Source organism: Lissotriton vulgaris, chromosome 5 (assembly GCF_964263255.1).
Source record: "Lissotriton vulgaris chromosome 5, aLisVul1.2, whole genome shotgun sequence".
NCBI classification, from domain to species: Eukaryota; Metazoa; Chordata; class Amphibia; order Caudata; family Salamandridae; genus Lissotriton; species Lissotriton vulgaris.
Window position 1 is genome coordinate 1,065,357,607 of NC_141693.1, and position 16,299 is coordinate 1,065,373,905.

The 16,299-nt window shown below is 43.4% G+C and overlaps 1 protein-coding gene across 2 annotated transcripts in view; it reads right to left on the reverse strand.

Moving 5' to 3' along the window:
* CFAP43 (cilia and flagella associated protein 43) overlaps nucleotides 1-16,299 on the reverse strand; it is a 922,989-nt gene that overhangs the window by 516,755 nt on the left and 389,935 nt on the right. For both annotated transcript variants that reach the window (XM_086922745.1, XM_086922746.1), the window contains one exon: nucleotides 4,752-4,865. In XM_086922745.1, the coding sequence (XP_086778871.1) occupies nucleotides 4,752-4,865 (114 nt within the window). The remainder of the gene's footprint in view (nucleotides 1-4,751; nucleotides 4,866-16,299) is intronic.

Genomic DNA, 16,299 nt, shown 5'->3' on the forward strand with positions numbered 1-16,299 from the left:
CCTGTTGCCTTGAGATAGCAAGTTCACTGGGGAAAAACTTGCTCAACCAGACCGAGCTAGAATCAAAATTGACCAAGGACTATTTTATGCCTATTTCAAGAACATAAAAAACAAGTAAAGAAATAGAAAAAAAAATCTTTTTCTTTACCTTTGGTATTAGTACAGTCACAGTGCTGCAGCACTGTGCAGCCCCAGCAGGCCCCTGAGTCTCTGAACTCGTCTAGTCCTAGTTTAAGTAAGTGTATTATACTACACGATGAGTCATCTGAAAAAAAAAGATTTCACACACAATAGCATCTCCAGGGCTGCTCTGTCTCATCATCCTTCCTGAGTCAGTGAGCCTCCTAGATTATCCGCAGTCTGATCATTGTGACTTATCACAGTAAATGCCCGCAGGCCGCAGGGCTGCTCTGAGTCTCTTCTTAGGGCAGTAGTAAGGTAATATATTCACGGCCGGGTCAGTACGTGACAGTTTTACCAGGCAGGGCTCTCTCTGCTCCTGGCACTGGGTGAAAAGTATGTGTGGGTGTAAGTGATTATTTGTGGGTGAAGGTGCCCTTAGTGAACCTTCTGCCCAGATTTACATGCGTTCCTCCAGGTTGCCACCGGGGCCATTATCACCAGCCGGCACCTCCTGTGGTTCGCAACTGTGGAACTGAAATTAAATAAAAGATGAGGATGGAAATGGAGATCATCAGAGGTCCCACGTGGACACTAAGAGGGCGGGGTAGGGGGCAGTTGGCGGGAGGGGGTACCGTGATTCCTCAGAGGTCCCTTCCCTGTCCGTTCTCATGATAAGAGTTAGCATTTGCAGGCAGGGCTGCTCTGTCATCCTTCCTGACTCAGTGCATGACAGTTTTATCAGGCAGGGTAGGGATTTCTCTGCTGTCTGCACTGGGGCCTGGCACTGGGGAGGGTTCTTGGGGGGGGGGGGGGGGGGGGGGTAGATAGCGTCATTCCTCAGAGGCCCTGTGTCCCGAACTTACTTCACACAGCGCATTAGTGCTTGTGTCAGCTCCGCGGCAGCACGCACAGTCTGATCATCCCTGAATAAATTATTTCAGTCACACACAATCAAAGTTTAAAATCTGCAGGCAGGGCAGCACTGCCTTATTCATCCTTCTGAGTGAGCCTGGTTTATCTGCAGATCTGATTTAATCACAGTAAATCTGTAGGGCCGGCCGCAGGGCTGCTCTGTCTCCTCATCCTTATCATGGTTGCCATGACTAACTTTTACCTTCACAGATTGTGGGTCAGTGCGTGTCAGTTTTACCAGCCAGAGAGCTCTCTCGGCACTGGGTGAGGGGGGGGGGGGGGGGGGTGGCGGGATGGCAGGGTGGAGGGGAGGGGGAGTCCGTTATAACTGGGGTTCGTGTCCTTCCATTTCTGGTGCTCCGCAGCAGTTTCAAGATGTTCTTGGAGTTTCTTGTTGCTCAAATGGCTGTCATTTCTGATATTTAGAGGTTTCCCCAGTCTTTAATGCATGATTTTTGCTCGCTGAAAAGTGTCACTCATAGTCGTTGGAATGTCACTCATAATTTCACTGACATTTTAAAAATGTCACACACGGCAATCTGAAACATTGGCAGCTATGGGTATAATGGCGGCGCCCGCGCTTTACTTTTAATGTTAAAAGTAAAGTGCCAGTGCCGCGATTATACCAAAAGTAAAGAAATAGATGTTTTTTTCTATTCCTTTACTTTTGGTATAATCGCGGTACCCGCGCTTGACTTATAACATTAAAAGTAAAGCACGGGTGCCGCGATTATACCACAAGTAAAGAAGAGAAAAAAAATCTATTTCTTTACCTTTGGAATAATCGAGGCACCCGTGCTTTACTTTTAATGTTATAAGTAAAGCGCGGGTGCCGCGATTATACCAAAAGTAAAGAAATAGATGCGTTTTTACTATTTCTTTACCTTTGGTATAATCGCGGCACCCGCGCTTTACTTATAACATCAAAAGTAAAGCGTGGGTGCCACGCTTATACCAAAAGTAAAGAAAAACAAGTGGGCAGGATCATTGCTTCTCCCACGGCCTATTGATGTCTATTACGCACCTGGTGCTAGTAATAGACACGAAAAGGCCGTGGGAGGAGCTATGCGCGCGCCTCTGGCCAATTGCTTGCAGTCTTTTACAATAAGACACACGCAAAGGCCAATGGGGAGCTGAAAAGGAAACGCACATGCACGAGCGTGTGCGATTCCTAAGTCAGCTCCCATTTCCCGTTTTTTACCTCCAAAATGACCTGTGCTGCGCAAGCACTGCTGAGCCCCTACTCCAAGCCGACATCGAAAAGGGAGAGGGTGCCTTTAATTGGGTGTTTGCTGAGGATAGCGAGACCACACCCCATATGACGTCTATGGATCTGGAGTGGACAAAAAGCAGGAAGTGCTCTATACCGTGTGCAACGTCACCCCGGAGGTAGAAGGCGGAGAGAGAGGTGGCCAATGAGAGGCGGTCGTGAGAGGAGGCGAACTGTGTGGAGAGCGGAGGAGTGAGGAAAGCGAAGAAGATAAGCCAGGAGGCCAACGTCGCTGCGAAGCGCCATGCCACACTCCCGAGGGAGGAGTGTGGCTTTCACAGGTACGGAGACGTTTGGCGGCCTGGGTGGGGAGAAGGGGAGAAGAACCTCCTGTGTAAATAAACCGTGTATAAATCCCTAGCCCTTCCTCAAACCTTCCCGCGCCTGTATACCTTCCCGGTCTAACTTGTCTCGCTACCTTTATCCCGTGACCGACTCCCCTTCCCTGTTTTCCGTCCCCCTTGTTCCGTTCACCTTATCCCTCACAACCTGTCACTATACCCATTTGTAAAGCACTACTCAGCGGTGTCCACTGCACTCCGGGATTCCCCAGGAGCGTATACTGCTCTGACTGTGAATTGACTGCGTTCCCTTTGTTGGTTCTCTTTTGGGGCTGGACGACGTCGAAAATCTGAGGGAGGAACCAAAAGACGTACCGTCGACAGCAGAGGAGGAATCCCCGCACCTACATCGTATTCCTGGGTGGCCACCACGGATCCATCACAATTCGCCAGAGAAAGACTAATATCCCGCAGTAGAAGAGCTTTGTTAAAAATAAAACCTGGTTTACCCAAGAATGGTCTCCGGTCTGTCACTAACCCCACGCTACAAATAGGCAACAGTATCAGACTTTATTTTAAATTTAGGCAATTCAAAATAAATCAGTCATAGCAAAGTGTATAGGCCTGCCAAAACACCCTAAAGCCGCATTTACTAAATGATGCTTTTAAATTAAGACTATCACTAAAGGAATGGTAACACAGGCACTTTTAAGGACCCCAGAAGCTGCCATATCTTGTATCTGCCAGCAAAATGAGTCATATAGTTTGCTTTTGGAGGTCACTTAAAGTGAGAGAGACGCAATCAGTAGGTTCTTTGACAGAATGCAGGAGGGATGTTTATGAATTCAGAAATAATACCAGTAACGCAAAATTAGCATTTCAGATGGGTAACCAATCCGTTGCTATATACGGTTCTTTCTGACATTCATACACAAAAATAATAGCAAATGAAAACTCAAACTGGGAGGCCAGAAACCAAAATTCTAGAGACAGAAAATTAGCCATGGCTGTGCAAAGAGATTACAGAGAAGCATGGTCCAGTAGAGTTAACTGCCTGCAAATCAGCATCTAAACAATAATGCTTTCCTTCATTGTTTTCATGTACTACTTTGTTTTTCTTTAAAAAATAATCAATACTTGAAATTGATTGCAACACTTAAGGGAGAGAAAAAATAATGCATTGTGAAGATCAGTATTGATCTTCTGGTATTGGCCCATCTGATGCCTGATACAGTATCAGTTCACTATAGTGTAACAGAGGCTGCCTTTACCTCTGGCGGAATGGACTATTGATTTACCAGGCAAGGGTCATCTGTTCTTCCTACACTAAGTTATGATCCAAGTCTACGAATGTAGCAATGTTCAGGCTGTATGACGTCAATGACTCCATAATTAGCAAGTCGTTTTTTTGATTTCCAAAGTTCTAAATAGTAACTACAATCTCTGTAAACATGTAAACTGTGAAGACACCTTTCTTGTGACTAGAACAATTTCGGAAAAAAGTCAGCAACAAAATTGTTTGGTTAATATGAAAGTCTGAAATAACGTTGGGCAGAAACAAGTAAGAGTTTCTAGGGACAATTGAATAAGATGGAAGACTGTATGAGATGCACCCGCACAAAGAGCTTGAAGCTCGGACTCCCTCCTTGCAGAAGTAAATTAACACACTATAGTTTTCTTCCACAATAACTGTTGAGGACTGAATTATACATTGGTTCAGAACGAATCTCTTTACTTTGAAAAAAAACACATTATTTTTCAGCTGGTTATGTGTAGCCTCATAGCCCACTGCACAGGGCTGTAATGGTTAGTTAAGGCTCTGAACCCGAGTTTTACACCCGAGCTGCAGGAGGGGACTATAATGTGGAAGAGGGCCTTTAACAACCAGTATAGCCTGAGGCAGAAGAGCTATACGGTTATAAGAACATTGCACCCATAGATGGTAGAATGTTTCTTCCAATGGCTGCAAACACAAAATAAAATAACAAACCCATGTCATGATCTTCCCTGAACACAATGCAGCAAGTACTGTAACCACACCATATAAAAATGGATCCAATGCATTTCATAAGTAGATACAATGCAAGTGTGATGTTTTCTGTTGCTTTGCATGGTATCTTCTGGACAGCTGCTCCTAGCTTCACTCATCCTGGTGTTACACATACCTCATGAACTTTCTGGTCCAACCAGGTCAATTCCACAGCAGAGCCAGGAGTCAAATCCACATAACTCTCATCTTGTTCGGTCACATCTACGCTTGATCGTTTCTCAACAATTTCCTAGCAGAGTATTAAAGAATGCAATGAAACAAATGAAATGAAATAATAGCGCAATTTCAAAGACTTGAGCAGTCAACAAACCTGTCCAGTGCTCTCTCCCGAAATGTTTAGACCGTCCTTAATGAAAAAAGCACACATATTTAAAGAAGTACTGGTTTTACTTTTATATAAATGTCTATAAAAGCAAAACACATTTTTCATAGTTTCTTTGAGGTAGTCTCCAAGGAAGTGAACTGAATTTACATACTGAGATTCCTACAACCTCAAAATAGAAACCTCTGCAACTTGTGGGTCTTTTCTGGGTCTGATCAGTCTGATGTGCTAATACCCATTCACACACTAGAATGTGCAATTTGCACACTCATTGGCTTGGAAATGGGGATGCAATTTGCAATGCAACCTATGTACAAAGAGGTTGCATTCTAAACGACCCAGTCACATCGATGGCAAAATGACCAGCTAAATGAATATTATTCAGGTAGGCATCAGTTCAAAATAAAAAATGCCTGGTTTGCTCTTTTATAAAAACACATTCACTTTTAAATATCAGGATTTATATGCATGTATGTTTGCATTTTATTATTGATGTATTCAATTATTTTTCAAATATTATGATTTATGAATGTATGCTTACATTTTATTATACATGTGTTAGACCTAGGTAACCTGGACTACATAGGGTAGTTTGGCACAGAGCAGTCCCAGCAATACTCCAAGGCAATTGTGTAGTGCTTACAACCCCACTCACAATAACTCAGCGACTTACCACTAAAAATAAAAGACGCCACACCAGTTTAGAAAAATACCAGTACCTTTTATAAAATATATCTCTTTGTATCTTCTCTTTCTTTTAAATCATGGTAAGGTATTGATTCAGTACAATAAACATCTTTACATGCAATGGACAATATTCAATACATTTGTTTTTGATTATACTGTAATTGTGGAAACTTAGCCACTTTAATGACACTTAAACTCTTCACAACCTGGATGGCAACCCCCAATTAAGACACAATACTAGGTTAATGCTCACTTAGTTTCCTGTCATGTACATTACCCTTCGTCACTTGTAGCCAACCTTAGCGTGAGTTTACAGACGTACCGCAGCCTGGTCCCCACAACTTTCTGTGACCCGCTTCCATAAGCTATATGTTAGGAGAAAGACAGGCAAATTACTTATACGTCTACAAGGCCCTCCGCGCTACACCCTTCCTACAAAGGTTGACTTATCTGGTTTTGTTTTTATACTCTTGGGGATATTATCCTTCAGTTGTTCTACCACCACCAGTTCAACTCGGTCACCAAGTTGTCTGACCGGTTGACTCGTTAATCAGTTTATTTAGAACCTCACTCCTTCCTCCTGCTTCACCTCTAGAAATACTTCATTTCGTAAGTCTATTCCCTGCTGGTAATACTGGGAATGTCACGCAGGGTAGATGCTGACACCACTGCTCAAATCAACCCGGAATGGGTTCGTGTTCACCCCTTCACTTTACGGAGGTAACTAGTTCACTTTCTCTCCTCCCGCTCCCAGGGTGCTGTTCCCCGCTTACTTCAGGGTTTGAAGGCTGTCCCTTGAAACTCGGACACGCTCCGGCACTGGTCCTAAACCCGGTAGCTGAATGAGGGGCAGGACTTCACAGCGGCTCCGCAGCGCCTCTCCTCTCTGAGATCGCGGAGCTCCGGGGTTCTGTCACGCAGGACGACTGCCGCTGCAGATTCTGCCAGACACCCTCCGGCGCCGACTCCTTCCGCGGCAAGCTCCGCCTTCTTCGTCCGGCCTCTCCACACACTGGTACGCCTCCTCCGATTCCGGCGTCAGCTTCCTGCCTCTGTTCCCCGCCTCCACTCCGCCTTCCGACGTCACCTGGGGCTTCCTCCTTTCACTCCTGGAATCTCCGACGAGCCGCGTCTTCTCCTCAGCGGCCGTCAACCACGTCACCCGATGAGAGGGAACTCCTCCAGGTACCGCTATGTCAGCGATGCTTCTCCTTCTCCTCACCGTAAGTGCGTTGCCTGCTCACACCTTGCGCCTTGATTATATCGTGAACAATCTCCACAATAGACTTATGCAGAGTCTTGTAGGTCCTTGAGAGCAGACAGTCCTTGGGCTACTTCCCTGATTTAAGACTTCAGGTGATAAGTGCCAAATCCTGCTTTAAGGTTAATAATCAGAATCACATGACAAGGTTCGGTCAGTCCCAGAGGGGCAACGTCAGTACAAGAATTCAGCCGGCCCACAGGTCGATCTATCCCTGTGAAAGCGCTGTCCTCCTCATAGGTTTGCCTCTCTCCTGTCTCGGTCCACACACACACACTGTCCACCCTTGACTTGGCCTTATATAGGCTGACCTCGGACTCTTAGAACCTGCTAGTGGGTTTCAGAACCTTCTTCATTGAATCCAATGGGACTGCTTCACTGAAGTGACTGTTATGGCAGTTGCTGGACACCATTTTAGGTTTCTAAGCGTCCCTAGATTTTCAGGAGCTTGACTAGGCCTCACAGTAAATGAAGGGAAAGATGGCGACATAGTCAAGGAACACCTAGCCCCCTGACAACACTGAAAAATCCTGGTGAACATAAAAAAAAATAGAAACACTAGGAGGCTAAGGGTGACAAAAATAAATAATAATGGTTAGAACACCCCCAGAGGCAGACAGGTCTAACAACATGTATATTCATTTATACGTTATTCTTCGCACACTGTCATCTTTATACATCCATGGAGGACCGAAAATGAGTAACCTCCACCCCCAATCCAGGAATGTTGTGTACACAGTGACAGGTTCCATTTAGTTAGGCTAAGTTAGTCTGTTTTCCATTTTCTCCCCTGTGTATCTTTAGCTGAGTTTGCGAAGGTCAGGTTAACAACTGCTCACTTCTTTTGTTCATTACATTGGACAACAGGCGCCATATTTCTAATATAGGCCCTTCCTGTATAGATCTCAAGATTTTAGTAGTGGCTCCTTAAAATGAACATGTGGACACAGCATATGCATTTTGTATCTTTGTAGCTTAGTCTGTTAAGACTCTCAGGTCTCTGAGACCCTTTTTGTTTTGTAAGTACAAGATAACATCAATGGGCAAACCCTGTATAAAGTCCAGGATTTGACCATTGATTAGGAAAGGTCTTTGTGCTAAGATTGTCGCAAGAGGTCATGCCAGATTGTTAAATCTGACACTCTCAGTCAGAGAGTTGAGTCTGCAAGCCTAGCTCAGGATGCTCTTTCACTTAGAGTACATTTCCTCCCCTGGTAGAACTCTGATTAAGGATAGTTGTAATAGTTATCAACCGCTATGACGTATGATTATCCTTACGAAACTCAAGAGGCAAGCTTGCTATTAAATGCTATGACTAAAAATATGGTATAGCGCTTAGAAATATCTAGTGAGTGCTAGAATCTTTACAAACATTTTAGAAATGTTCATTTTATTCTCACTGCTTATAACATGCATAATCACTTTTATATTGTCTTGCTCTGTGGTTACTGAGGACATTTCAAGGACTAGACTAGGACTTTTTTTTCTAAAAGGTTTTAAACTAATCCATGTTGCTCATATTACTATGTTTGACTGTATTGTTCAAGAATGAAAGATTCTTTGGATTACAACTGTGTCCCTGAAAGCTATATGGGGTTGTTAAGTTACCCGAAAACAGTGCCTACACAGGACTGCTTGGTGTGTTAGTGATAGTGCTTTGGTCCAATTGATATGTCTTCCTCAGCACAGTCATTGAAGTAAGTCCTTGCACTCATGGGTTAGAAATCCGACCCCCTCAAATCTGGGAAATCCCAGAATTCGTATCAACTCCCAGTGATTCGCTGTGAATGCAGAATGTCAGAGTGCAAGGGAAAGGAGAGCTTATCCCTACATTTTTATGTATGCATGTATGCATATGGTATCTATAGCACAAACCTAGCCAAAAGGCAGAGGAGCACTGTACCTAAGTTAAGGATGGTTAATGCATTGTGATGTAGTTTGCTTTAAACAGATGACTCTGTGGCGTGGACAAGATGGTGGAGAGCTAAGACGTGCTCTGCCTTCTCTCCTCTGCCCGCCAGCTAATCGCACCAGCCTTTGGCCCTAAATCACATGGGAAACAGCTGAATCGTTCCCTACAGCACCCAAGCACAGTCTACGACCTACGAAAGCGACTTCCCCGGTCTCCGGTACGCATTCATAGCTCCCGGCCCAAGCTAGACCTGGGTGCCAGAGCAGTGGTTTGAGGCACCGGGCGACACAGCAGTAGCCGGGGAGCTGAGGCCCTGTGCTCAAGTATAGGGGTCCCCAACTGATATGGAGTTGGTAAAGGAAAAGTAAAATCAACAAGTATTTCAAAAGGTTGAAGAGAAAACAGAATCAAAAAAGGTTCTGGAAATGCAGTGTTTTATTCACTATGCATCCATTTCGTTATAGTCAACTAATTCATTTGTAAAGATCAAAATACACACTTGATTATCATTAATTTATGTGCCCATAGAGAAAGGGAAAGGAAAGGGGAGGTAGTAAAGTTAGCAAAAACTTGTGACTCACTTTACATTTAATAGAAACAAAAACAAAAATACATTGAAATTCATGTATGAATTCTGAATGATCCCTATCCACAACAGGGTCATATACAATGTCCACAATGTCTGGAACTTATTCAGAAAAATTCAAGCTCCTATAAAGCCGTACATATCATGCTGGTGATAGGAGTTGAGGGTGGGTAGAAGAACAGTCTACGTTTCGACCCAGGAATCGTTGTAGGATAGTTGATCCTTACAGAGAGGGTCTTCTTCAGGACATACGGGGTAGGGCGATGGGCAGACCTCCTAGGGTTAAAGGGAGATTAGGGTCAAAATTTTACTTCATATAGGGCAATATGTCCCTGAGACAACCGTAGCGGGGAAAGTGGCAGGCCGCCCGGGAACAACGTTAAAAACACTGAGGACTATAAATATTGTCTGTAAGGACTGTTACCTGCTGTGTATTGCAGGTCAGGTCGTGGGTTACGGTTTGTAGGTATCAGAGTTATATTAGTATAATAAAACATTCCATATCTGGAGAGGAACATAAGAATTCGTATGAGATTTTAGAATGATCACCACTAAGAGCAACAAACAATGCTATTCACTCTTGTCCATTTGTATAGAGTCATACCTTGTTTTGATGTATCAAGTAGTGCAGAGAGGAGCTACCTTTTATTTAAAAAAACGGCTCAACTAATATCAGAGTCCGTGAGTCAAAGGACCGTATCTAAAATGAAGAAAACACGGGGGACTAATTAAGTAAATGGACTACCCCACCGTGATTGCTGTAGCAGTGGCGGATTTTTGGAAAAGGGGCTTACCTATGAGAACCGGTCCTGCTGCGTTGGACGGGTGTCTCAAAGGAGCGTCTCCAGAGTGCTCAAATCGGGCCTGGAGGATGCGGGGATGGGGCGGGCTAAGTGACTCCGCCGTCCGTATCTGAAGCGGTAAATGAATTGGCGGATTAGGTTAGGGTGACAGAGGGGCTTTCCCCGAACGCGAGATTGTTTAAAGCACTTACCAAAAAGTGCAATGCTCTCTGCATCGGCCGGGAATCCTCACGGTCGAACACTTCTCCGTAACCAGGAAGTGTCCTGGCGGGGGGCGTGGCAACTTAATATATACGAGAGTCAACAAGGTAAAGGAAGGACTTAGAATAGGTAACCTAGCAACCGCCTTGGTATAAACAAAAAGCGGAACAGCGCGCTGGACATTAAATGAGTGATACGTGTGTTTCACAACACAGTGCATGTGAACGAAGTCCTTAATTTAACATAACACGAAGTAGAGGTTTAATCTAGGACACCTTGTATATTCAGAATATACGTTGTAATTGCTAAAACAAGAAGGACATATAGCTAAACTGCCCCTTGCTAGCAAGGACCTGCCGACAAGGCGGTCAAATGCACGACAAAGGCTTTTACACTGGTTTAGAGGGTAAGGTAAAGTAAAATAAAACACTAGTGGTCAAATATATGACAGGTGTATAAGTCACTCCATTGAACATTCCAATAGTTTAGAAGGTGAATTAAGCATTAGTAGACAGAATCATTGGGATGATCAGCATGAACCTGCCAACACAGTGGTTAAATACACGTAATTGCCCTGATATAGAACAGATCTGAAATTCATAAGGGTCTCATAAGTTGGTTGATCTGCATGAACCTGCCAACATGGTGGTTAAATGCACATTAATAGCCCTACTACAGAACAGATCTAAAGTTCATAAGGGTATCACAAATTAGCCAGTTGGGCAAAAGTATTCTCAGATTCATTTAACCCATTTTTTACTGAGTTGAAAAAAGTAATCCATTTCAATTCCCTGACATTCAGGATCGGGGTTATACTACCTCCCCGGATTGGTGTCAGTACAACGCGATGTATTACAACGCGTTCCGTTACAACGCAGATTTTACAACGCGGGATACATTACAACGGATGTCATTACAATGCATGGCATTACATCGCAAATGCTATTACAACGCATGGCATTACATCGTAAGTATAGGTAAGTATAGCTTTTTTTAAAAATGTTATTTAGTTTATTGTAATTAATTTATTTAAAATAATTTAATTAAAAGACATTTTAAAATTGTCATTAAATTAATTTAATTAAATAATATCTATTTAATAAACAATATCTATTTAATAAATGTAATTTTATTAAAAATAGTAATTAATTTAATTTAATAAAAAAAGGTAATTAGTTTAAAGTACATATTTATGATAATGAAATTAAATTAAATTAATAATAATTATTTATTTAATTTAATTAATTTAATTAAAAAATGTAATTAGTGTAAAATAATTAATTTCATTTATTAAATATATTTTAATCAATTTTAAAATAGTAAATATAATTTAATTATCCCTAAACACAAACCCTACCCTAAAACCTAAAAACACCCCTGTACCCCAAAACCCAAACCCTGCCCTAAAACCTAAAAACACCCCTGTACCCCAAAACCCAAACCCTGCCCTAAAACCTAAAAACACCCCTGTACCCCAAAACCCAAACCCTGCCCTAAAACCTAAAAACACCCCTGTACCCCAAAACCCAAACACTGCCCTAAAACCTAAAAACACCCCTGTACCCCAAAACCCAAACCCTACCCTAAAACCTAAAAACACCCCTGTACCCCAAAACCCAAACCCTGCCCTAAAACCTAAAAACACCCCTGTACCCCAAAACCCAAACCCTGCCCTAAAACCTAAAAACACCCCTGTACCCCAAAACCCAAACACTGCCCTAAAACCTAAAAACACCCCTGTACCCAAAAACCCAAACACTGCCCTAAAACCTAAAAACACCCCTGTACCCCAAAACCCAAACCCTGCCCTAAAACCTAAAAACACCCCTGTACCCCAAAACCCAAACCCTGCCCTAAAACCTAAAAACACCCCTGTACCCCAAAACCCAAACCCTGCCCTAAAACCTAAAAACACCCCTGTACCCCAAAACCCAAACCCTACCCTAAAACCTAAAAACACCCCTGTACCCCAAAACCCAAACCCTGCCCTAAAACCTAAAAACACCCCTGTACCCCAAAACCCAAACCCTGCCCTAAAACCTAAAAACACCCCTGTACCCCAAAACCCAAACACTGCCCTAAAACCTAAAAATACCCAAACACCCCAAAACATATACATCAGTACCCCAAAACATATACTCCTATACTCATACTTATTTTAAAAAATACTTAAATTAATATATTTAATTTATAATATTTAAAAACGAAATAAATATTTTTTTATAATTAATAATAACTAAATCAATTATAAAATATTAAATAAAATAAAAAAAAAAATTAAATACTTACCAATACTTACGATGTAATGGTATGCGTTGTAATAGCATCTGCTATGTAATGCCATGCGTTGTAATGGCATGCATTGTAATGGTATTTGCGATGTAATAGCTGCGTTGTAACAGCATTACGTTGTAAAAGATGCGTTGTAGCAGTAACACACCTACCTCCCCTGGGGCCCAGTTTGACCTGTTCTAGGATGACCCATCTCAGGCTTTCCGGTAAGTGGTTGTTTGCGGTACAGTGTTCTACCATTGGGGCCCCCTGTACCCTACATTTGATCCTACTGCAATGTTGGAGAAATCTCACTTTTGCACGTTGTTGTGTCTGTCCAACGTAGGGTAAATCGCATGGACATATAATGCAGTATATCACATTTGTCGTGTTACAGTTTGTATGCGATTTGAGAGTTACTCGTAGTTGTTTGTGAATGAATTCTTTGGTTTGAATGGTCGCAGGGCATGCTTTACAGGAGCCACATCTGAAGTGTCCCACAATCGGTGGAAGATTCCACATTGCGGTGATGGTGGGTTCTTCAATGGTGTCAAGGAGTGAACAGACCACATGGTCTCGAATGTTCTTGGCCTTCTTAAAGGAATGTAATGGTAAATCTTTGCTGTCAAGGTCCTCCGAAATCAAATTCCAGTGTTTATTAATAACTTTCTTTATAGAGTTACTCTGGGTGGAAAAAGTCGTCACACAAATCAAGCGTTCTTCTGTGTTGCTTTTGTGCTCCTTCGGCTGTAACAAGATATCTCGGTGATTGAACCATGCTCTTTTCCTAGCTTTTGTGGTCAGGCGTTTTGGATAGCCACGTTCTATTAACCGCGCTTTTAGGACTTCCGATTGTTCCATGTAGTCCTCTTGCTTGCTACAATTTCGGCGTATTCGCAAGAATTGCCCGAAAGGCAGATTGTCCCTTAGACCTCTGGGGTGGTGGCTGGAGTATTGGAGTAGCGAGTTCCTTTCCGTCGGCTTCCGAAACAAAGTGGTGTGTAGTACATCATCCTCAGCGATGATGGAGATGTCCAAGAAATTGATAGTTGTTTTATCAAATTGAATGGTAAACTGAATATCCTGAGATCTTCTATTCAGCCAATTGTAGAAGTCTTGAATTCTTGTCTCAGTACCTGTCCAGATTAAAAGAATATCGTCGATGTATCTCATCCACATACGTATGTTTGGTCTGTAGGGATTGACGTCATTCAACACAAATGTCTCTTCAAATGTAGACATGAAGATTATGGCTAGGTCCGGCGCAAAAGCTGCCCCCATAGCCACCCCTTTGGTCTGGAGGTAAAAAAGATTCTGAAACATGAAGAAGTTCTTCTTCATGGCGATTCTGAGGAGCTGGACAATGAATTGAGTAGGAACCTGGACCGGGGCCTCTCTTTTGTTGAGTGCAAGTGTGGCCACAACAAGTGCTTCATCTTGAGGTATGCTAGTATAAAGTGACACAATGTCACAGGTCGCAAGTAGCTCTTGTCGAGAATCGAATGGGCTTCCGTCCACCAGATTGATGGTGTGTGTGGTGTCCCGGATGTAGGTTGCGGTGTCTTCAGCTAGAGGTTTTAGAAAAAAGTCTATATATTTACATAGAGGTTCCAGTATGGAGCCACAACCGGAGACGATTGGTCGTCCCGGTGGTCGGTTCAAGTCTTTATGCACCTTTGGCAAAGTGTAAATTGTAGGTATCCGTGGATCTTTTTGATTGAGAAATCCAAACTCTTTGTCCGATAAGAAGCCTTGGTCCAGACCATCCTGGGTGGTTCTTAGTATCTCCCTGGCCAAGTCCTTGGAGGGGTCACCAGGCAGTCTCCTGTAACTGATCCCGTCTCCTAGTTGCCTCAGGATTTCATTCTTGTAGTCATCCACATCCTGAACTACAATCGCACCGCCCTTGTCTGCGGGTTTGACGACCACTGTTTTGTTCTCTTTCAAGGACATTAGCGCCAGTTTCTCAGCTCTACTAGTATTGAACTTGATATATTTCCTTTCGTCCAGGATCCTCTTTACATCCCGTGTGACGAGGCTTTCATAGGCAAGGATACGTTGGGTCATAGTGTGGGTCGGGGGAACAAAAGTCGACGGGACCCTGAGACCAGTCGTAGAAGAGGGGCGTTGCATTGGTCTGTCTTTGAAGAAATATCTAAGTCTAATTTTTCGGAAAAAATTATGCAGTTCCGCCAGAGTGGTAAAGGTATTGGGTAATGCGGTAGGTACAAAAGATAACCCGCGGTTAAGCACTCTCAGTTCTTCGTTTTTCAGGACGTATTTTGAGATGTTGATCACAGGAGACGGGACAGACCTCACCACCTGTAGTTCTTTCTGCGGGTCGATCTCTCCCCGTGTTCTTCTTGGGCGGGGAAGTTCACCTGTTTCGTCCCTCTCCCTCTGCCAGAATCCCATTCTTCTCTCGAGTTCTGTTGACCTCTGCCCGACCCTCTGGTCCAGTTGTTGCCTCTTCCCCGTGGGGGTCTCCATCCACCTTGTCCTAAAAAAGAGTTCTGTTGGTAGAGGGGGCCGTATGTTCCTTGGTATCCGCTCGGGCCGGCTAGTTCGGCGTCTTCCCCCGAACTGTAAGAAGAGTCTGAGAAGGTTGTAAAGTTTCTTCTCCCTCCCCTGTAGGCACCACGTCCTCGGTTGGTGAATCTACCCTGAGAGTCCTGTCGGTAATACTCTTCTTGGAGGTAGGGGTACGTCTTTTTCTTGTCATATAGTTTCAGGTCTCGGGCAAGTTTCTCCAACTTCTTCTTTATAGTCGTTGTTTCAAAGTCTTGTAATGTGGAGACAAGTTTGGTGAGAGCTTCCTTGGAGTTAGTTAGGGTTGAGTCACTTGTTATTTCAGCCTTTAGATCAGAGATTTGTTTTGTTAGGACGGCAATTTGTTCGTTGGCGGTTTCAATACCAAGCACCATCCAGTGTCGCGAACAATTGTTCGCGACAAAGCTGAAGCCCTCCCTAAATTTAGGGACGTCGACAAAGATTGCTGGTTCCACTTTAACCTGTAAGCCTACAGGAATAATGTTAGACGTCAAGCATTGTGCAAGAAAATGTCCGTGCAATTTTGTTCTGATGAGTTTCTTCTCATGGCGTTCTAGGTTACTGATTTTATCATTCAATGTGAAGTCAAGGTTAGGTATATTAGATGAAAGAAAATTATTGGCTGGATCCAGAAGAAGTTGTTTAATATAGTCCTCAGTATAGGATAGAATTTCTTTGTCTGCCATTTAACATTGGTTATGAATCCCACAGTGCTACACTTATTATATTTGCGAAAGAAAAACCTCGCAGACCAGCGTCTGCCCGAAGTATGTATTACAAAACAGGGTTGAAACCAATAGTCAAAGGGACCTTTTGAAATACTTGTTGATTTTCCTTTTCCTTTACCAACTCCATATCAGTTGGGGACCCCTCTGCTTATAACAATTAACTACCCAGGTCCCTTTGACTATTGGGTTCAACCCTGTTTTGTAGTACATACTGTGCTCAAGTAGGCAGAATATTACAACTCTGCTTGGGGTACCAGTTACGCTCAGAGGCATTCCCCACTGCCTCGGATTGGTGAACGGAGACGACAGCAGCCTGCGGTGGAGCTCCGAGCGCCAGCTTGA